Source organism: Chelmon rostratus, chromosome 5 (assembly GCF_017976325.1).
Source record: "Chelmon rostratus isolate fCheRos1 chromosome 5, fCheRos1.pri, whole genome shotgun sequence".
Classification (NCBI taxonomy): domain Eukaryota; kingdom Metazoa; phylum Chordata; class Actinopteri; order Chaetodontiformes; family Chaetodontidae; genus Chelmon; species Chelmon rostratus.
The window spans coordinates 10,649,464-10,672,159 of record NC_055662.1 but is presented as its reverse complement, the minus strand read 5'-3'; the positions used below and the strand labels follow the sequence as shown (position 1 = coordinate 10,672,159).

Genomic DNA, 22,696 nt, shown 5'->3' with positions numbered 1-22,696 from the left:
AACTATTCAATAATTTGTTATTGTTGAACTAATCGATGTAGTGAATCATGGGAACTCATTGTTTTGGTTCAAAGTGTAAATTCTAGGGGTCAAATCAGATATCTGAGAGGCCTCCGTTCCTCCCCTGTAATTCTCCGGCCTCTGTGGTTTCCACCGTTTCACCATGAGACCGAGAAGCCTGATATATGACTGTGTTTGGTTACTTGTTAGTTTGCATCTGTTTTTGTTTGTCCTGCCTGTCGAGTCTCCAGTGTCACAGTAAATCACTGAGGCGGCTTGTCTTTTGAACACAGACGCATGCCTCCCCGTGAGGAGGAACCTGACCTGACTCACTGTAAATCTCTTGACATGTACCTGCGACTCTTGTCACACCTCTGTGCTCTGACAACATGTGCCCGCTTCATGTTTCATATTTGTGTAACAGCCGAGGTGGAACAAAACAAGTAGTTCTGGTTTGCGTCGGCTCACGACGCCTTGTTTTGCTTCAGTCGTGCCATGCTTGTGTCTTCTACTTGGATCGGATCAGGCTACTTTATAAATCTGTTTGTTTTGTTTAGTAAAGAGTGAATCATGGTGAGTGTTTGTTTATCTTGTGTTTGTCCAAACTAAATGGAATGAACAGTTTAAGGTCTGATAGTTTGGTTTGCCCCGTGAACACATTGAAAATAACTACTTTCTAAGCTGAATGATGCTTTTATCGTACTAGAAACCAGAGTTAAATGCTAGGAGTGGACTAAATAAGCAGCTAAATGAGCAGAGCTATTAAGTAACATGATGCCACACTTGACTCTCACAAATCGAAGACTGGCTTCTGGCAACAGGTTGTCAGCCGGTTTAGGTCAACTGTGATTTAGACTTCAATTATTTAACCTGAGCAGTTAAATAAATTGTGAGTTTTCACCTGTGTGTTGTGCTTATTGCTCTACAAGGTCGGAAAGACACTGTTGAGCTGTATTTGATGGTTTGATAGGTAGATATCTGTGTTTACTTCTATTTAGCATTACATAATGTTTCCTTCGGTTTGCAGGAAATAGTGTATGCTGCATTTATTTCTTGGTGTTACTCCACATCGCGGTTGTTGAACGAAATTCTTACAGACGCTTCAAATAGCCTTTTCCTGCATTTAGTAACTGATGAGCCACTAAGAGTGACCTGTGTAGAGTGTAGTTTAGTAAGAAATAAAGGGTCATTCAGTTGGCTAGTATGATAAGGATGAGAAGAAGGAAAGCTGTTTGAATCATTGGAACGTTGCAAATAATGATTCTTTTCTTTCTCTTTTTCTCTCTACTATTTTTTTTGTTTAGTCATTCTTGAACTTTGAAAAATGAAAATGAAAATAAAGTGAAAATTTCCTATCACAAATTCTGAGAGCCTAAAGAATTATGTTGAAAAATTAACAAAAAGATCAAAAGTCCCCAAATTTTCAATTTCCAATGAAAAAGGAAATTGAAAATTAGGACCTTTCTAAAACAGAGAAAAGCAGCAAGTTCTCACATGTAAAAGGCCATAATGTTTTGTTGTTATTATTTTGTTTTTTTTTTTGGATTAAATGACTGAAAAGGTTAATCAATTTTCAAAATTGTTCCAATTGACCTACTGATGAATCAACTAATTGTTCAAGCTCCAATTCATTGTGTTTGTGATTGATTATCAGTATCTGGAACCTGGTCTCCAAATGCATCAGTAAACATTTCATTTAACACATGCACACAACACATTTTCACTGTCGTGTAGACAAATGTGCCATCGCACTAACCCAGAGATCTGCTGGTCCACCTGATTAACAAATGTTTTATTTTGAAAGCTTATCTCTGATAGTCCCCAGCGAAGTGTCCTCGGCCCAGTTTGGTTAAGATTTGGTGATTATGGCCTTTTGTTTACTCTTCGTCTTCACCTTCAGCTGCTGAGGACTGAAGGGGAACGCAGCTGTGCTGGTTAATATGTAAGCGTTCATGAAAAGGTTTTCCATTACGTTCTATTGTCTCATTAGCTGTTTTTCAGCCACAAGCTGAAGGTCGGCACAGGCTAAAGAGTCACAGGGGGTTGTTAGCCACATTAGCTCGCCGTGCGCTTCATCTGGGGGCCCAGCGGAGGGGTCAGTTCTACCCAAACAGCCTAAAGTCCTCTTTCCTCTTATAGGACACAGATCGTTTGGCTGTCATCTGAGGAAGTCGTCTAATCTTAGCCGTGAAACGTATCCCTCTCGCTCAGAGGACTGCTGGGTAGTGGCTCGTTGTTGGGGCTTGTGGGCTCAGTCGTGTTTGCTACCTGGAGGAAGTTAGAATGAGAGTTACAGGTAAGCTGCATGAGCAGATTGTTAGAGTAGCAGATATCGGTGCTGATGAAGGTTAACATGTAACAACCAAACAAATATGTGACCACAGAGTTGCCTGCTGTCGGTGTGAGCTTGCATCCTGCAGCATTACTCCGTTCAACAGGCCACGACAACACCTTGTTCTCGCTTTAACCTCACATGATCCAAAGGACACAAATGCTGAGAAGCTTTTTTGTTGGAGTCAATTCCTCCAAACATCCGTAGGATAAAAGGTCCAGAAATGTAATGTGATAAGTCTCAGTGCTGGTTTTAAACCAGGAGCTCATGCATGTCACACTGACGTTTACTTTCAAAGGGAGTCCACCCAGTTTTACTGAGTTATTGTGCAACAGGCTGAAAGCTCATGTCTTCTTGACAGTATTTGTAGAAACGCCAAAATACTGTAAGTCAGAGTTGTAAATTCTGAAATGTGAGTTCCTCCATTATGGTGAGCATTAACTGAACGTCATGTTGCTGTGTAGCAGAAAGAGAGAGAAAATGTGCAGACTAGTTCTTTAAAATCTTAGCAGGACTGATTATTGTTCAGTTTTTAACTGTGTAAATGCCCTCTGCTCCACTTCACTGTGCTTTCCCGCAGCAAGGCTTCCAGGTTCCTTATAAACAGTCCATTGATTACTCATGAGTCTCAAAGATCATCAGAGCTACCATCCAAAACAACATTACCGTCCTCTTTTCTAAAATTGTTTTTACAAAGTACAATATTACAACAGCGGACTTCATCTGTCGGCCTCTTACAGACTTGCTGAATAAACGATGCTGGTGTGATAAGGTTGACAGAATCCAACTTTTCTTTTCTTCACGGTTTGTCTGTGGATTTCCTGCTCCTTCCTCCAGGTTTGCATCCTGGCAGCTCATGGAACCACACGCTTGGGAGATGTTTGGTCAGTCCAGTGCTTGTTTTTGTGTTTTGTTCGTTAATGTGTTTGCATGAAGTTGGCAAGAAGAGCTTGTATTTTGGTTGGTTCTTTGAGTTAACATGTCGCTAAAAGCTTTAAAGCTACAGCCGCACATCAACACGGGAAATATTTTCACGTGCTTTGTTAAGATGGGATTAATTGTTGTAGGTGCTTGTGCACAAAGTCGTCTTGAGTCTTCGAAGATGCTTCCTGAAATATTTACACATTAGTAGCATCTCTCTTGCTGTTTGTGTTTTTCAAAAATAAAACTGTAAATGCAGTCTGGAGGCTGAGAAACATGTAGGAAGGATACTGCTGTATCAGAATGGAGACTGTAGTATCTGACTGTTCCTTCACATGCTGTAGCTCAGTTTAAATGTGATGGAGAGTGGCTCAGACGAGCTATGAGCTATGATTACAGTCTATTTGTGGGTTGGACCAGTCCAGTGTGCTCTGTAACGGTTGGTTCATATCTCTTTTCTTGCTGATTCAGATCTATAATCAGACCTGGGGATGACTGGCAGTCAGGATTTAGACACATCATCTTAATGACATAGCTGCGCCGCTTTATTTGGGTGCGTTCTGTAAACAAGGAATTACATGTGCCGCAGATGAGTGGACGCTCGCCTGCAAAGTAACAGTGTCCTTACAGATGTTCCTTCAGATGATTGCTGCAGATGTGTGGTTAGTTGTGCCTTTCAGATAGGTTGGCAGACCACACACAGGCCAGATTAGATTTACAGGTTTTGTGCATCAACCTGAAGTACATTGATTTGCTCTTATATTTTTGTAATTGACTGTATCAGTTTTAGCGAGGTGTACCTAACAAACTGAGTGTAACTTGTCAGATCATAATGGCCAACAAAACCAAATCTTCCTCGTAGGATGTTTAGAAGATGTGACCTGGGACTTTTTGTGTTGTACCAAAAATTAGGTTCTGAAATAATTGACAAGCTCATGAAATGCTTCCAGTAATACAGGAAACACATAAATGGAGAACGTGCAAATGAGCCGCTAGAGCTGCCAGCAGCTGTTTGCAATTTCACTAAGTAAATAAAAAGCAATAAACAGTTAAACTACACTGTAGAATGACTTCTTTAACATGTTTAAATAAAGTATCAGTAGGAGAGAAAAAAAGCCTGTCTTGTTTTGCTGAAGGCCCTTAAGGACCTTGTTAAAGACCACTAGGGGGCCCAGATCCCACTCTGGGAGCCAGCAATGAACAGGGCAGAGGATGTGAGGTCAGTAGCCTTGCTGGTAAATGGAGTCTGAGGTCATGAGGGTGTCTAAAAAGGGCCTGGGTCTATCTGAGCCAACCTTGGCTGCATCTTTACTGACCAGATGCTCCGTTAACAAACCAGCCCTCTCTGTGGCCAATGTAGTCGACTTTTCCCCCACATGTTGGCTCCTTTTTTATTAGAGGAGAATAGCTCTTTTGTTCCTGCTCATAATGTATCCATTGATGATAACCAGGCTGGTGCACACAGGACCTCTTATGTTCATAAATGTCAGATGCAAACACACCTGTGAAAAAGCAGAGGTCAGCGCCGTCGATCACATTAAGTGGGCTTCAGCTTTCACTAGAAAAGGCCTTTGTGTAAGGGAACATGACATACATGTCGGACGTCTTGCGTGCTCTTTGGAAAAGTTGTGTTTTTTGACCTTTCCTTTGTTTTTACTGTACGTTTCCTGTACATTCCACTGACGAAAACTCTGTTTTGTTGAGAGATTTGTCTTGCAACTCTTTCTGGTGTTTATATTGTTGTTAGGTAGTCTTTCACATTGGGATGCTAAGAGGGACATATTTGACACGAAGAGTTTTGCTGATTGCTGCTTACCTGTCTAAAATGATGTCTGAGTAAATGTTTCCTTTGTGTCTTGTCTCAGTTTGCAGGTTGCATGGTAATCTGGACTTGATGCATGGCAGTTGCATGACCGCAGTTGGTCTTGTTGTGGGACTGAGAGCACACAGCTGCAGCCATGGCTCAAACCATGCACGTGAATGGCAATGGCCCAGGTAACCAACCCTTTTTGTTACATCATTTCTGTCAGATGAGGTTCAGTTTTGATTATGTATGCATTGGTAATGCTGTAGGATGTCCTGTTTTTTTATCTTTTTTTGTGTGTGTGAAATGATTGTTTTTCTCTGTCAAGTATCTCCTGTTTATCACAATGTATCATCACAGTCATATTGCTGATAGTGGGATGGAGATGGTTAAAGTCGGTAGCAGCAGTGTGACAAAAGTTTCCTGCAGCTCCGAGTGTTGGTTAATAGTAATATACTTTTACATGTCAAATGAGTCCTGGCTGCCTCGTGAACAATATGTGCTCATCCTTACTAAAATAAACTTGGCTGGATGAGGAAACTTTGGAACTAAATGTAGATTAGGTGTCCAGTTTCAGGCTTGTGTCAGGCCTGCATATATAACCGGTCGGCTCCTGCATCACATCTGCCTCTGTCTTCACACCAAACATAAGTCAAAGCTTTGTTTTCTAGCAGTAAGACTTTAGAAAAAGCCCAAGGTCATTCAGTAACTTTTTCAGGCACTGAAATATGAGTTTATGTCAGTGAAAGTCAGGACATACAGTACATGACATTTATAGTTTTTTAGTATCTTGCTTGCCATACATCACTTATATGCAGCCCTGTAGTGCTTAGTGATATGGTTGAAATCAATACATTTTCTGTATCAGTTAGATCATCTGCCATACGGCAATATATAATGTTGTAAATGCATAAAATAATCAAATCAATGTGTTCAAACTGCTTTGAAATCTCAACTGCAGTTAATCACACTAGACAAAACTCTTAAAGTAAAATCAGTGACTTAATTACATTTTTTAAAATTTTGGATAACAAATATTATGTTTAGTAAATAGAAGACATGATACGACATACCAGTAAGCCACGTCAATAAACACAAAACTATTGCCCTGTTCTGGTTGTACCTTTCAGTAGTGAATTCAAATACTAAAAAGATGAAAAAGCATGTTTTAATTTGTGCTGCGTGTATTTGCTCACGTGTTCTTCCCATGAATATGTCATGTACTTGCAGGAATGTTAAACATTAGCTTACTGCGATCAAAAAAATGAAACACTTTTTGTGCAAACTCATTCGCTCCTCTGTGAGTTATGTCTGCACCTGTTGTGCTTCTGAAACACACTGAGGTTTGTTCACACAGCGCACACGCAAGATTTCCACGCTTCAGTGCGAAATAAACGCTGTCAGCCGAGGCGGCGCTCCGAACACACACCTGCAGACGGCTCACATTCCTGGCCAGACTAACAGGAGAGAGTGAAGCGTCTTACTTCCAAATCCCTGCAGGAATGCACAGCATGCAGGACAGATGCTTGCAGGACACTCACAAGCCGGCCCCAGCGTCAGGCTGCCACCACCGCGCGCACGACTCTGACATATACCTTTTTTATTTTAGTATGTAGATCTAGTGGATTCACTTCAAAGGATGCAACCCAAAAGACTGTTTTTATTGTTCATTTTTACTGAATGTGAAAAATGCCAAGGAATGCTGCGCTAACACCGCTAACCTCCTCCCCCTGCGAACTATAAAAATAGCCTCTCTGCAGTGTTGGCAGTTAACATGCCAATGTGGTCACCTGCCGCACCAAAAGAATTTCAAGAAGACAGCGAAACTTAAGCTTTACTGCTCCAGTATAGTGGCCAGGGCTCCAAACAGGGTAATATTAACTCTAAATGATTAAGTCGTTCAGGTAGTGAAAGGGCTCAATGTCATGAGGAAAAACTAGTCTGATACTAATTCTCTGCGTGTGTGTTGTTTGTAGAAGCTAAAATATTACCATTTGTGAAGTTTGTTTGTGGTATTCAGTTCTCTTAAAGGGGCATTTCACAGACTGAGGCTTAGTTTCCTCTTTATTAGGAGTGCGACTCAACATATAAAACATTTTGCATAATGTCTTCTGTGTCTGAGAGACTTCTGAGTCTGAGAAAATAACACAAATGTGGCATCAAGGTCTTTAGACCTTTTTTTGAGTTTTTAATGGAAAGTCTGCAAACAAGCAGGAGATGTGGAGTTTGAAAGATGCAGGCATTTACACACGGGCGTCTTGTAGGAAGAGTTGAATTGTGGGAAGTGTAGTATCCAGTGTTTTGGGGGAGGCTCCTGAGGGACCAAGGTGAAGATCATGTGACAGCAGGAAACAGTCAAAGGTGTTAGTAGGCTACTTAAAGTTAAAAAGTGGTCTTTGAATATGTAGTAAAGCTCTAGTAGTGATGAACCTACAGAGAATTATCACCTGAATCTTCAGCTCCTCTCTGCTTCATGAGCTTTGTAGCAAGTTTGAGCTCAGTGTTTAGATTTTTGCTATCTTGATTCACTCTTACAGCTCTCATAGCGGTGTTTGTGACTGCAGCAGGCAGCTGCTTTCAAAGAGAATCCACTGCACACTATCTGCTCAGTACCAAACAGCAAACAGACAAAGTTAGAGGCTAGCTGTTGAATATAGTCGAGTATTTAGCAGCTAGAGAGACAGATATTTCCCTCAGAAGTTGGTGGAGACCAAAAATAGAGCTAAAAGAGAGTTAATGTTGGACTTACATTCATCAGGTGGCCAAATGAATTAAGAAACTGTTCGCTAACAAGCTCGACATATCAAATTAATAGGTGATGATGTTTATCCACAACTTGTTTCCACTATCCCCAAGTGACCAAAAAAATCAGTGTTTGTAGACTTGATGTGGGTCTGTTACCCGGCAGAAGACTCACCAGCAGTCTGTCTGCAGAATTATCAGCTAATGAGGACAGCAAAGCTCAATGACCTTGTTGTAACAAGAAAAACAATCATACAATTCCTATAAAAATGTACCCATGCTAACATTTAAAGAAATGTGACTCCTGAAACATCATCAAACCCAGTCAGTGTGGTGTTTGTAAGATAGCGCTGTAGTAATACTGGCAGTCATGCAAGCTCGGCTGATTCCCATCAGTCATCGACCCTCGCCTCGCTTGCCGGCTGTGCTGGTTCATTGACTTTATTTTTAAAAGTGTAATACCAATTGGGTGCTTTTTTTTAAGGCTGGAAAAAAACAGGAAAACTGAACTATTACATGTGTCAAGTGCATGCAGATGAATAATTTTAATCACTGGTAATCTGCACAGTGCAGCTGCATTTTTGTAAATGTTGAATCAGCTTCTACTTTTTTCGCTCTAATTAAGTCTCTTTTTTATTTGGGTTATTGGTCAATTAGTGCATGTAATTATGTTAGTGACATTTTTGAATAAAACTAAAAACAATAACTACTCCCCACATCCAGAATCAAGCTTGTGTCACTCAGCTTTTGGTCAAGAAAAGGAACATCTATTTTATAAAACTTAAACAGCTCAGATGATTCATGTTCTGCTCAGTGGAGTCTCTGTTATAAAGGAACATGCGAACACAGTAGAACCATTATGTTAATATTGTGAAATGGGGGGGCAGACATTCTCCATTTTTATTTTTGGCAATTTTGGGATTGTTTTAGATTAAAGGTGGTTTGAGCCTCCACAAAAGACAATACTGCTGCCTTCCAGTTTCCAGTTTGTATAGTAAGGATTTTCTTTGCCAAATGTGGGGTGTGGGTCGCCTCAATGCATTGAGCAACACAGCATGGAGCACATATTTCAAATTAAACCTCAGCTGAGCCCAGTTTAACTTGAGCAACAGTCACTATATGCAGGACTGATGCCATATGCTTTAAATAATACTCCAAAAATGTGAACTGAATGTGGTCCTCAAATCACAGTCAGAGGTTTTAAAGGCCAATGGAGAATAAAAGCAACATTCTGAACAGCATTCATAAGGATCAGTGATCTTTATGCTAATATGCGTCAAAATGTTGACATTTTGGCAAAATGATTACAAATTATTATGATCTGAAATGTGATTCTTGTATGTGAAAAAAGGAAAAAAAAAAGAAAACCAAAAACACCACAGCACCAAAACCATCTGCCCTTGTGCAGTGAAGTCCTGGCTTGTCTAAAATAAAAACCCTGCAGAGGCAGAGTCATGGCTCAGAGCAGACCACGATGGCTTTGGCCTGACTTGAATGCCACCAGTATGTTGTGGACAGAAAACCCAGCTGCCTCTTGAAATACCTCGTGCTGCTGTTTTCTTACTGTGCCCCGTTTGTCACTTTCCTATTGTGTTGTCTTTGTAAGTGCTGTGGGCTTATAATAACTTGTGCCAAAGGGACAGGGAGACAGGGCGCTGTGTCTTTGTAAGCTAAACGGGATAATAGTTTGTTTTATTTACTGGTCCTGATGGCTCTGGGCACTTAGTGTCTTAACACAACAGCGTTTGATGAATAGATGTAGAGCTGGTTTGTTTAAGTGTGACTGTATCTCAGTGTGCATTAATCCGTTCATTGTCAATGTTTTAAAGGTGCTTTCTGCAGCCAGTAGTGCTGAACACTGTTTTATTTAAGCATCAACAATGAATACGTGTATAATACAGTCGTCACACTGCAAGGGATGCAGTGTAGTCCCACCACTGTGCACTGCATGAACCATTTCATTACTTGATAAAAATTTAAGTGGGTCCTGCTTTAATGAGTCGTGTTGAATATGAACAGTCCAGAGTCCAAAGCTCATTAATTACCATGTAATGTCTTGGTTGTTCGATCTGTACAACAGTGGAACAACCGGTCAGTTGAGCCGTCTGTTGTTGCCTCAGCTGTACTTTGTGAGTAGTGCTAATCAGCAAATGTTAGCACACTAAACCAAAATGATGAACGTGGTTAATATCATACCTGCGGGATGTTTAGCAGAGTCGTTGTTAGCGTGACGTCAGCATTTAGCTCAAAGCAGCACAGCGCCTCAGTACAGCCTCTTAGAGCAGCTAGCATGATGTTAAACTCCTGAAAACAGCTGTGCATTTATCTCAGGAAGTAAAGAAAATGCATTGCAAGGCAAAGTTGTTTGCTTAGTTGTTGCACCTGCAGTCTGTTTTCTATTTTAGATTAAGATTTAGTTTAGAGTTCATGAAAAACAGTACAGGCGTCAGTGAAGCCATGGCATGCCATGACACTGCTTGATAGCCACACATCATACACGTCATGGATAATATTCCCCATGTCTTAATTGTTGTGTGGTGTGTTTGATGTGTTGTATGTATTTTTCCCATGTTGCACAACCAGCACACACAGTTTCTTTTCACATGTCTGATTGTTTTGCTTGACCATCTATGAGAAAAGACGGAGGTGGGCAAAGTTTTTCGAGCTGCCCCAGTGTTTGCAGAGGAAGCCCAAACATTTCCTCCAGTCTGCATCATCATGTACACAGTTAAGTTGTTGAATTTGGCAGCAGAGTCTGGCACGGCCCTGTGAGTTTCTAGAAGAAGCTAATGGATCACAGTCAGGGGCTCTGCTCCATCTGTCCCGCCTGGGTTCAGTTTGAAAAGGGCAGGAATGCGCAGCTTTAATGCACTTATTGTTTTTTCTTGTTTTGTTTCCTGTTTTTTTTATGTGAACGGATGTGTCTGGCTGTTCCTGGTGTGGAGCTGCTGCAGTATGAGGTGTTGATCAAATGTTGGCTCTACTTTTCTTATGAGTAATTATGCATATAGAGCTAACAGGCAGAGCCAGGAAATACCAGTCTCTCTCTGTGCGTGTGCGTGTGTGTGTGCGTGTGCATGCGTGCGTGCATGCGGCCACTAGAGTCCCCTCCACCCAGGCACTTGCATCATGCTTTGCTCACAGTACTCAGTACTGCACTGTATTACTTCACTCTGCAGCTGTGTGCGTGAGACCAGTACTGCTGTAGAATGTCTCAGTCCAACGAGTTTGTGCAATTGTAAGGACATATCTGTTAATGGTCTCTGCTCAGAAGTGCAGTTTTTCAGTTGTCAATGTTGCTCTGATGAGTTTTATTGGAAAATAAGGGAAGCCAGAGAGGTGTTGGGAAGCCATGAGCCTCCAGAACAATGTCAGCTCCACCACTATTCTTCCTCGTTTTGTGTTTGGGAGTCCTGTCTAACATGCTGATCAAAAACCTCCCGTAGGTGTTGAGTGTGAAGGTCATAACATTCACGTCGCATCATTTTTGTACTCATTAATTCATTCAGTGATGCTATTTGTCCTGTATCGAAGCATCTGCGTTAATGTTTCTCCAATCATTTGTTCAGATTTGTTTCATCTATAAAACATCAGAAAATGCAGAAAAATGTCCCTCACAATTTCCTTCACTCCAAGATTTTTTTTTTTTTAATCGCCAACCAAAAGTCCCAACCCAAAAACATCTGCTTTACAGTCATATAAAAAGTAGCAAAAGCTGGAACCAACAAATGTTTTCCTGCTAGATCACTTAAACCATTAATTTATTATCGTAACTGAACTGTTGTTTTCTGTTGATGCACTGAAGGATTCATTTTCCTGGGAGTTATCAAAAGGAGCTTGATACAAACATATTGTTACCCTTTGAAAAATCTCTTATCTCATGCAGACAAATGAATAACTGCACAGAAATCAGGTGTGTAGTGAGATCGAAACTCCTACAACCAAATAAGTATCTATCAACACCTTTTTACACAGACTAACAGTGGTCATCAGTACTTTTTAAGCTGGTGTTTGTGTATGTGATTATTTGTAGCTGCATTAGATGAGCTGAGCTGAAGCCAAACTGACGTGAAAACAGATCGCTGATGTTTGACAGGAGTTACTCGTGTTCACCTGTGATAACTTGGCCAGGATTGAGTGAGTAGTTTAGTTTTCTAAATAGAAAAAGACACACAGAATCAATGAATCTGTCATTTCAAACCGAGAGGTTTCTGTGCACCGGCTGGATAACAAACAACTGGCAGACAGATTTAGACCAGTAGCCTCATTTATTCTGTCTCTGAGGGCACTGTGGATGTTAAAAGGCTTTTGTCAGCTCTAAATTTAAACTTTTACACAGCCAGTGTAAAACAAGCCGAGCCCTGCTTGTATATTTTTCCTCACAGATTAACATCAAGGCCCAAGTTGGCCTTCAGCACAATATTTAAAGAGCAAACACAGGGAGAGAGTTTGTGGGCTGAAAGGAGCTGAAAAGGTTTTGGGTTGGTGCAGCATTTTAGATGAATTGGTAATAGCACCAAAAAGCAAAGTGGAATGTCCTTATTGCAGCACAGTGCAGAGAAGTCATGAAAGGCACCAAAGCTTGCATGAATTTTAAGGGATTTTCTGCAGAGCACATGTCTGTTAAACTGGAAATGGCTAAAACATGTGCAACCCACTTGTGTCACATCAGCCTATGTTTGTACGTGCATGTTGGTGAATTTGGCTGCAAAGCGAAGTGTAAGTGATTAGACGGTGGTTCCTTCAGATATGGATGCATTTGATTTAATTTAAAGAACAACTGTGTTCAGTGAACACGTGGTTTCTGTTAGAGCTTCTGGCCTGGAAGTCATCTGTGAAAGACCTGGAAACATGCGAGCGAGACATTTTAACAGCCACATTTTCTCTGCGATTACTTTGGAGCTTATGCAGAATATGTCGTTGGAATGATTCTGCAGCTAATGTTAGATAATTAGCCTGAAATATTTTAATATCCCAGCTGAGAGAAGTAGAGCAGGGTTGGGAAGCTGCGTGCCAAGCTCTCAGTGTTATTTTTAAGTTGTTGACTCTGCACTTGCACAATGTTTAGTTCAGTAATTTAAAAATCCTCTCAGCTCGTCAATTTCCTCTGCTCATGTTGACCAAAAAAGGAGATTGGTTTTGTAGATTTTTGTGTGAAACTACATTGTTTTCAGGTGGGCTATATTGATACAACTGGCACACTGTTAGGTAAACAACTAGCAATTATGTTCATTATTGCTTTGTCTCTTTACAAGCAATAATCATGCCCAAGCTTCTTTTTGTTTTGATGCCCCACATCTGTCAGGTTGGGCCATGTTCAGCCTGGCATCTGCTCACAAACTGATTTTAGATTTTGGAGGTGGAGGAGGACATTTTTTTAAAGACCAAACGCTCGTCAGCATTTTCAGGCAGAAGCTGCAGAGCTCTGGCCTTTAATTTCACAGTCTGGGATTAAATGTGTGTAAGCAATACCAAATGTAGTCCCTGTTGCATGCGGTCACATATTTGTTTTAGGATATATTGTGCTAAGATGTAGTATATGTTATTACGACCCATGAGCTCACGGCACCTTTTCTATATATGCATGAAAACCTTTTTAATGCTCTTTTTAAAGAGCGTAGTCGTGCTGTTGAAGTTCAACTAAGAGAATTTATGAAGGAAAGTTTGAAGTCACAGCTTAAATAATGTCTCACTTACCAATTTTTCTACCTCTTTCATATAATGCAGAGGCATGTTTAACCTTGGTGTCGGTTCCTTGTAAAGTCCCTTAAATACTAGTAGTGTTTAGTCATGCTGGTGGAGCTCAATTGGCTTGGGAAGGTTTCCAGGTATCACTTCATCTCCAAAAGATCTGTCATTTCCCAGTCGTGTGAGCAGCTTTTGGCAGGGATGGTTGCACAAGACGACTGCGAAATGTTACATCTCATATTCAGCAACAAATAATAACCTCCGAGTTTTAACAGCCATGAAGAAGAGCTGTTCTTTAGTGCGCTGCCTCACACTGCTGGCTGTCTAACTGTTGTGTAATCCCTGTCAAATTGACAATGTAACAGCTGTTGATAACTGGAGCAGACTCCCGGGCTCTCAGTGTCACTGTTGGCTCCCTGTCACTGGAGCGTGACCCCTTCAGTTGTCCCGTGTTGATGAGGTCATCGCTCAGCTGTCCGGGGTCTCTGCAGGACTGTGTGTGTGTGTGTGAGTGTGAGAGAGACATTGCTGGTCAGCGCACAGTAACTCGTACCAGGGAGAGTCATCAAAACCAGACAGCACAAGACCGTGACTGTGCTGCCTCACAGAGATTATTTATACCAGCCAAAAACAGGATGTGTTTATTCCAGGGCAGCGCAGGAGAAAACACAACCAGGGCTTTGTCTAAGAAGTGCACTTGGTGAAATGCTTAATACAACATTAAAGGCTACTTCCTAAAAATAGAGGATAAGAGCTGTATTTCCACACAAACTGGCATGAAACTTCTGATTAACAATTTGCTTTAGAGTTGCAACTAACAGTTGTTTTCTGCTGATTTTGTTCTTTGTTCATCGTTGTTTCCCATGAAACAATAAGAAATGCCATTATCGTTTGGCAGAGCAGCGATGTGTTCAAATGTCTTGTTTTGTCCAACCAACAGCAAACTGACAATAGATGGATTTATCATCATCAGATCATATCTGTCAAATCAGCTTATAATCACATATGCAAAGCTGGAATCAGCAAATATTTGGTTGAAAAATGACAAACCGATTATTAAAATGATTAGTAAATGATAAAGACACAGCAGTTATCGTATTTAGTCAACTAAATAAATAATACAACAGTAATTTTTATCACTGATTGTCATTTATCAAGAAACAATGAGAAATACTTGCTGGTTCCAGCTCCTTAAATGTGTGAATTTGCTGCTTTTCTGTGTTTTATATAATTGTAAATTTGATTAAATTGAATATCAGCAGGTTTTCGGACTGTTCAGATGAAAGCAGTTTGAAAACGCCTCTCTGAGTTTCAGTTTCTTCTCACGTGCTGCAAAGTTTGACCGAATAATAAACCAGAGTGTGAAAGTTTGACATGTACAGTAGCTGAGCTATTGGTCTCAACAACAGGCTGTTATTGTCATGAGTTCACCTCCCCTCTACTGAACAGGACTCTTATTTGGGTAGGGAAGCGCTGGGCTCAGAGCCTCACAGGATTGGATGAGGCAGCTGTCCAATAGTGCACCAGAGCGGTGCTGTGCTTAGTTTACACCGATAGTGGAACTTTTTTTCCCCCCTTATGGAGAGAGGATTGAGAAAGAGTGCAAAGAGTCAGGAGAAACAGCAGCTCTGTGGCTCAAACAGCCTGATCTCAGTCCAGTTATACCCTGTCCTGTAAAACGGCCAGCAGCGAGCAGGAGACAAGAAGAAGAAGAAAAGGTGAAAATGGAGAGTGAGCTGTTGGTTTGAGGTGAGTGAAGATTGAACAACAAGGCGGTGAGGTTTTAGCAGCAGGCTTAGCCTTGTAATTCCCTCCTCTGGTTGAGCTGAATGGAAAGGATTGACGGGAGAAGTTGCCGGAGCTGGGTGGACTGGAAAGGAAGAGCAGGGCTGTTTATTTCAAGCCTGTGTTTGCTTTAGTCAGTGAGAGTTCCAGGCATACCAAGAACAAGACGCTGCATTTAGCCAACACAGTGTGGCTGTAGTGGCTCTGGACTGGCTCTGTAGACTCATTTTGTGGATGTGTGGAGTTTGGACTTTAAGCAGCTTTGATTGATCTGTATAAAGTGTATGAACTTAATAAATTAATTGTAGTTTGTTTTTTATTTCTGTCTTCAAACTGTAACCAGTTTGTTGTACGTGTGTGTCTGTAAAAACTCACATGTTGACAAGATGGATGGATTTTGGACTAGAAAATATTGACATTGTCTGTTTGTCTGTCTCACTGACCCCTATGGCTCTTCTCTTATCCAAGCTTTGTAAACAGCAGCCTGTTTATCTGTCACAATCTCCTACATATTGGTTTCCACAAACCTCACCAGGCTGAATTATGCAAGGATAACCATCATTGGTTTTTATTTTGAAGTTTACTAAGCCACTTGTTATCTTGTGTGGGCCTCACATAGTTGGATCTCACATAGTTTTGAGCTGACTTAAACCGCCCTTTGCCAAAATGATTATTACTCACGCTTTTCCAACAGAGAGGTGAGAAACTTGAGACTTGTTTGTACTTGCACTGTCAAATCATGGTGGTTGCCAGAAGCCCAGGAAACACTTAACAACTTCAACTGACAGTTGAGCTGTTTCAGGGGCTTCAAAACAGTCACCTTGGCAACAAATACATCCTTTAAATTCCAGTGATTCTTTACAAGTTAGCTTTATATTGCATTTGTAGACATGCAGCGAATGAAAATAACTATGCGTAGCACACTTTTCGGTCTTTGCAAAAACACTAAAATCCAAACTCATAACTAATATTAAGTTTTTGTGGTCTCTATTTCAGAAAAAGGACAAAGATGCCCAAGCACAGAGGACGAGAAGGACTCTGTGGCCCCCTACTATGTTGAAACTCCCTACGGTTATCAACTAGACCTGGACTTCCTCAAATATGTCGATGACATTGAGAGGGGCAACACCATTAAGAAGCTGAGTATCCAGAGGAAGCCCAAAGGGGCAAAACCCTTGTCGGTGCCTCGGGGCAGCACTGGCGGGGGCAGCACTCATGCTGAATGGACCTCTACAGACTCCCTGTCCTCTTCCAACAGCGACGACAAGCAGTCCCCAGTCTTCTTCAACTCCAGGCCCCAGGTTGCTGCACCGTTGACCCCCACCCTCTCCAGGGCAACCTGTGAAGTCCCCCAGCAACAGTCCTACTTGAGCATCACAGAGCAGAAGCAGCTCCTGCCACCTCCGTCGCCCAGGTTTGCCCCTCGTCACAACCCCCAAGTAGAGAGGACCCTCATGGAGACACGTCTTCGACTGGAACAGGAGCGTCTGCTCATGCAGCCGCACGGTGAGCCTCAGATGCCCCGCCGACGTCTTGCCAGCTTTGGCGGCATGGGCTCCAGTAGCTCACTGTCCTCCTACTCAGGCTCCATGGCCCCAAGCCAGATCTCTCCCAGCACCCATCAGCCTCTCCTAATCAACGGTCACCTCCCCAATGGAGAGTATAACCCCTATTACCCGCCATCCATGGGCAGTTCCATCCGCCACAGCCCCATGAGCTCTGGCATGGCCACGCCTGTGACGAACGTCAGCCCATTACACCTTCAGCAAATTCGGGAGCAGATGGTTGTGGCCCTCAAAAAGCTGAAAGAGCTAGAGGAGCAGGTGAAAACCATTCCTATCTTACAGGTTAAGATTGCTGTTCTTCAAGAAGAGAAAAGACAATTGGCTGCTCAGTCCAAAAATCAAGGTCCCGGGGGCTTCCGCAAACGCTCTTACAGTGTAGGTAGTGCTGACCAAATGGAAAACCCAGGTCCGATCCAAAAGGAAACAGAGCTGCACATCATGGAGCCTGAAGCCCAGGAACAGAGCGCTCAGCGGCTAGAGGAGTTTCGACGTCTGGCTGCAGAGGTCCAAGCTCTGGAGAAGACGACCCAGGACAGTAATGTAACTGAAATTCAGCCCCATAAGCTCACGCAAAACCAGGCCCACCAAAAGTCCATTGGCATAGTTACTGATGAAAACATGAACAACCTTCCTGTCACCGAAAGGAAGTTAACAAGTGAATACTGTTTCCGGGATGCAGGAGTATCGACAGAGCGGCAGGAAATGCGCAGCGCAGCGGTTGGCGTGACCGAGGCAATGCTGGGCATGACCAGTGAAGCTGAGAAAGAGATTGAGCTCCAGCAGCAGACCATCGAAGCGCTGAAGGAAAAGATCTACCGTTTGGAGGTGCAATTGAAAGAAACTACTCATGAAATAGAGATGGGAAAGCTAAAACTGGAGCTCCAAGCAGCCGGTGGGTCAAACAAGAAAAAAGCAGACAAAGGTTTTCAGGCCAGGCCTGAAATGTACAACGCCTGTGTGGAGGCCAAAGTCCAGACGCGTAGTCAGGGAGTGGGTGACCATCTGGAGTTTGGCCATGCTAATACAGCTAAAACTCTACGAAGCCACAGTATTGGAGTGTCCTGTCAACCCAATGTGCAGAGTGTTGCCACAGGCCCAGAGATCCCTATGGACCGGTGGGTGGTGCATGAGCGTGTGGAGGTCAGTGACCAGTGTGTAGGGAGACGGGTGGAGACATGTCACCAGCAGGTCGGCGTGGAGCTGAATGTTTGTGAGGTGGGAGTTAACACAGAGGAATCAGTAGACAGCTTGGCTCTCTGCAAACCCATGACCGAGTTGAGCAAGGAGTCGAGGTCAGTTGGCTGCGGAGATTGTTCAGTGGATGTGATCGTTAGTCCTATCAAGACGCTGGTGTCACAAGGGACTGACCCAGAGCTCGTCAGCAAAGTGGACTCTGGTGTCATGGCGGCTCCTGAGTCAGCAACTCAACAGACGAATACTGAGATAGAGGTTGCGAGCAAATCCACAAATACAAAAACTGCTGTCCTAACTGACTCTTTCACTGATATGGCTTTGGTCACTTGTGACAAGCACACCAACACAGCTGTGACTGAAATGAGGACGGTCGCTGCTGGCGAAGGACTTGTCAAAGACGTCCACTCAACAGCAAAGATGCGTTCGATTGCTGTTGGAACCACCACAGATGTGGAGTCATTCCTTGGCAAATCAAGCTCTACTAAAACCAAAGAATGTGGGGTGGGAGCAGCTGCCATCCATGAGAACTTCTTGGTTGGCTTAAAAACCAGGAACATAGCATGTGGCCCCTCCCAGCCAACTGAATCTGTCACAAGCAGCAGCAAAGAGACTGAGGCTGCACCACTGCCAGCTCAGGCCCAGGGGGGCGCCGGACTGGACCATTACATCGAGAGGGTGCAGAAGCTGCTGCAGGAGCAACAGATGCTGCTAGCAGAGAACTACAGTGAGCTTGCAGAAGCTTTTGGTCAGCCCCAGTCCCAGTTTGGATCCATCAACAGTCAGCTGGTCAGCACGCTCTCGTCCATCAACTCGGTCATGAAGTACGGAAGCGCCGAGGACATCCTCAAGCTGCAGTCAGACTCCACGAACTTTAACAAAGGTGAGAGCTTCATCACATCCAGCACCAAGTGTGTTAATGGTTCCACATGCTCACAAGTGTTGCAAAATCATAATTGGTTCTTGTGATGATTGGCTGAAAGTCATAAAGTCTGAGCATATTTTCAAGGGCAGACAACAGAAAATGTACACGCAGACACACACATACACAACATCCTGCTCAAACAAAATAGCTGGCAAGCAGGCAGTGATGTATTTAGTGCCGGAGAGGCCATTGAACAGATTTATTTTCTTGTTTCTCTTCCATGGTTTATTGCACAATACATTCATCTAGCCTCATATGTCTGTCTCTTATTACAATGGTGCATTTTTAAGGTACATTGTCAGCTGAGATACAAACAGAGTTGTTCTGTTTTAGTAGTTTCAAGTTAAATGTTGTGGAGTTGCTGTATTTCATTGCACACTGTCTTTGTGGCCAGAGTAATTGCTCCTCCTTACGAAAACACCTCAATTACACTCTTCCCTCTTCAGTACCTCTTCAGAGTTTTACGTGTAGCAGCAGTAAAAGTTTCATGTGGAGTCCCTGCTTGCAATTTTCAAATCGAGATGATTGGAGGAATTCAGTTAATTTGAATCAAGATCAGGAAAACAGACATTAGTCACAGAGAATTGGGGGATTCAAGATTCTAGTTTTATATTGTTGTAAAAAGGGTAAAGAGGGTACGAGATGTACGCTAAGAGACATAAACCAAAGATTTTCCTGAGCTACATCCATCTGTTTTTCACTATGATAGTTATTTAAGTATTTTACAAAGTTACGTGTGCTTTGATTTGACAGATGGAAGGACATTGTGATTTCCCTCGACTCCTGAAAATAAATGATTATAAAAATAAAATAGAGAGTATGACAAATATGTTGGGCTAAAAACCTTTTCCTTTGATTTTGTCGTCTTGTGAAATGTAAAGTAAATTCACAGCAATGTAGCAGAGGACAATAAACTGCTGCAGTGATGATGATGTGACAAAGTAAGACGTAGTTTTGGACTGAATGGCAGCACAGTTTGAGCTGTGCCGTAGAGGATCTAGTCTGGAGTCGGGGGTTGTGGTCGGAGCGTTCACACACTGTTTAAAGAGAATCCTGATGGGATCGGACAGGCCAAAGTTATCTCTGACCCTGAAAAATGTGGCGGGGGCTTTGGACATGAACCAACAATGAGCTCATTTCTTTTTGGGAACCAGTAACGTCCCACCAATCGCCCACTTGTTGTTTTTGCGGGCCGCCCTGCCTTCACTAACACCTCACTGGGCGATGCTGATTCATGGCTCCTTCTGAGTTACATAACCTGCATTCATGCTGGCTGGCACATGAATGCAGGGCGATTGTCTGAGTTGTGTGTGAGCTTGTTCCTGGTCAGTTGCTGGCCTCTTTTGGAACGTAGAATCACTGAGCGGACATAGTTCCTGTTCACATGACTAACAGCAGTAAAATTACAGCCCTGAATGCTATAAGCTAAGTGGGAACTATCAAAAAGTGGCTGTTAAGACCTAAGTTAGATTTCTGTTTCAAGAAGTTTCAAATTAGATCAGAAAAAAGTAACTTTCTCCAAGTCAGATGCTTGTAGTTGCATTTTATTGTTACTTTATTGAGGTTGTAAGAATCTGAAGATCTTAAACACAATAAATATGTCTGGCACTTAGCTGCTTTAAACGTTTTTGGTGGTTTTTTTTACAAAAATCCAGACAAGAATTCATTGTATCTTGGCTGATTTCTCTTTCTTTTAAATTGTTTGTAGACATGAGGAAAAATGGAAGTAGCTGAAGGTACAATGTGGAGTTCTGACCTCAACCTTACAAGCATCCACTTTTTCTTACCAGATTGCATCGTGTGTTTATCATCAAGGCCTGACGGACTTGTTAATTATATTTCCTGTATATTCTCTGTACTTCTTACACAAAGAAACATTCCCAAAACATAGTTTACATCAGCTCATAGTGTTTTTTTTCTCTTTTATTCATGCATTCCTGCCAACAAAAAATGAATGAGCTGCTCTCATCTTACAGACATGGCCAGCCTTATATATCAAAATATGGTTACAAAGGCAGGCTGAGTTCGTTGTATTGTCAAACTTTCAGTGACTTTAGGATTTGTTTTATAAATTTGCAAGGCTTATTTTATTTCTTTTTTAGTCATGATTAAACAAGCAACAATCAAAGTTATCCTCTTAAAATATCTATAGTTGTTATCTGTGAAAAGTTTAAGGCATAAAAAACAGCTTATCTGCCTCATCAGCATGCGTGTGGTAAGGTTTGATCAAACTTGTTTAACAATGGCCGGGCAGTATTCATGTCCATCCTTTCAGTTCAAGCAAAGCAGGATGCTGCTCAATCTAGCGTTTCTGCATAGCACCTGTAGTGGTCAGAAACTCTGCATAGTACTTTTAACGGTATTAAACTTAAACACTGACTTCAGTCTCACTCTCCTCCGTTTTAGAGAGCAGTCAGCCGCTCTGCAGCCAGTTGCTGTCTGTTCGGACAGAACGGTCACAGATGGAGAAGACTTCATCAGGCATGACTCCCGCAGATAAACCTGCAAACACACCTGCACAGCAGCAGCAGCAGCAGCAGCAGCAGATCAGTGCTGCGGAACAGAAGAGCCGTATGGACCTGCAGATGTCTACAGCGCTACATGGTATGGCTGCCTTAACACAACACTACACCACCACACACACACGCACAACACACACATTGTTTTCTCACAATCATATCTGGCTCCATCAAGGAGGTCCAGGAAGGATGTAGCCTAGCTTTTATTAAATTCCTTGTATATCGTCACTACATATATTACGAGTGTGGACAGACATGGCTGTAAACTGCAACTTGACGGGATGGCAGAGGTTTTTGTTTTTTGTCATTTGGCTCTGCACTGCAGCACATCCGATTTGAAAAGAACAATGACGGAGCTGAATGTTAGCATGAGATGAACTGCTGCCCTTTATATACAATATATAGTCCTTCAGTTTTAGAGGACAGAAATTAATTGGACAAGTTAACAGAGTTGATACTTCAGTCAAATTCATTCCAGTCAATGACTATCTGACATATTTGAAACAGACCTTAGCAGAAAACAGTCATGTTTCCATGTTTTCTTCGTATTTTTATGTGCATTTTGAAGTATCACATTAGACAAGCTTGATGAAAACAGCAAAATTAGAAAAAAGCATCCTCAATTTCACAAAAGGTGGTTATTGCCTTTTTTTTAAAGAGTCAACATGTTTAGCGAGAGATGGAAACACATTTTTCGAATAAGCTCTGACATAGTGAGTGTTTAACTCACATGACTGATCAGCTGTTTTATCTCAAGAGAAGAAGAAGCCACAGATTAAAGCTTCTCCTCATTACTTCACTCAGATCTGATGTGACCATTAATACATGATACATGGAGGAAAATGTAGAAAAACATGTGTTTTCTTCAAGTACAGTACTTGAGTAAAAGTTGTTAGTTACTTTACACCACTGACAAATACATGTATAGTCTGCATAGAATAAGTGTGCATGCTGCATCCATCAAGTATGATCAGTTAGAGGAAGCTCTGTATCTTCTGTGCTGATGCTCTGCAAGGCCTGTACTGCAGCCATCTCTGCTTCTCTGGGGGGATTTTTGCCATCAGTGCAGATGACTGATGTTTTTATGGCCACTCTTTGGCCATGAGAAACCACTGGAGGATAATTGTCCTGCTGCATTCTCGTAAAATTGCTCATTGTTAGATTTTTACATCCAGTGTGCTGGTGTACGGAGCCAAAACCTGATCATCACTGACTGAGCAGGAG

The 22,696-nt window shown here is 42.2% G+C and overlaps 1 protein-coding gene across 2 annotated transcripts in view; it reads left to right on the top strand.

Moving 5' to 3' along the window:
- Positions 1 to 22,696, top strand: part of kank1a (KN motif and ankyrin repeat domains 1a) — a 58,825-nt gene that overhangs the window by 27,631 nt on the left and 8,498 nt on the right. The window contains exons 1-4 of one of the 2 annotated variants that reach the window (XM_041938002.1): positions 506 to 573; positions 5,119 to 5,248; positions 16,269 to 18,911; positions 21,360 to 21,557. In XM_041938002.1, coding sequence (XP_041793936.1) covers positions 5,212 to 5,248; positions 16,269 to 18,911; positions 21,360 to 21,557 — 2,878 coding nt within the window. In that variant the 5' untranslated portion in view covers positions 506 to 573; positions 5,119 to 5,211. Of the gene's footprint in view, positions 1 to 505; positions 574 to 5,118; positions 5,249 to 16,268; positions 18,912 to 21,359; positions 21,558 to 22,696 lie in introns of those variants that run through there. The other variant, XM_041938001.1, reaches the window with a different exon arrangement.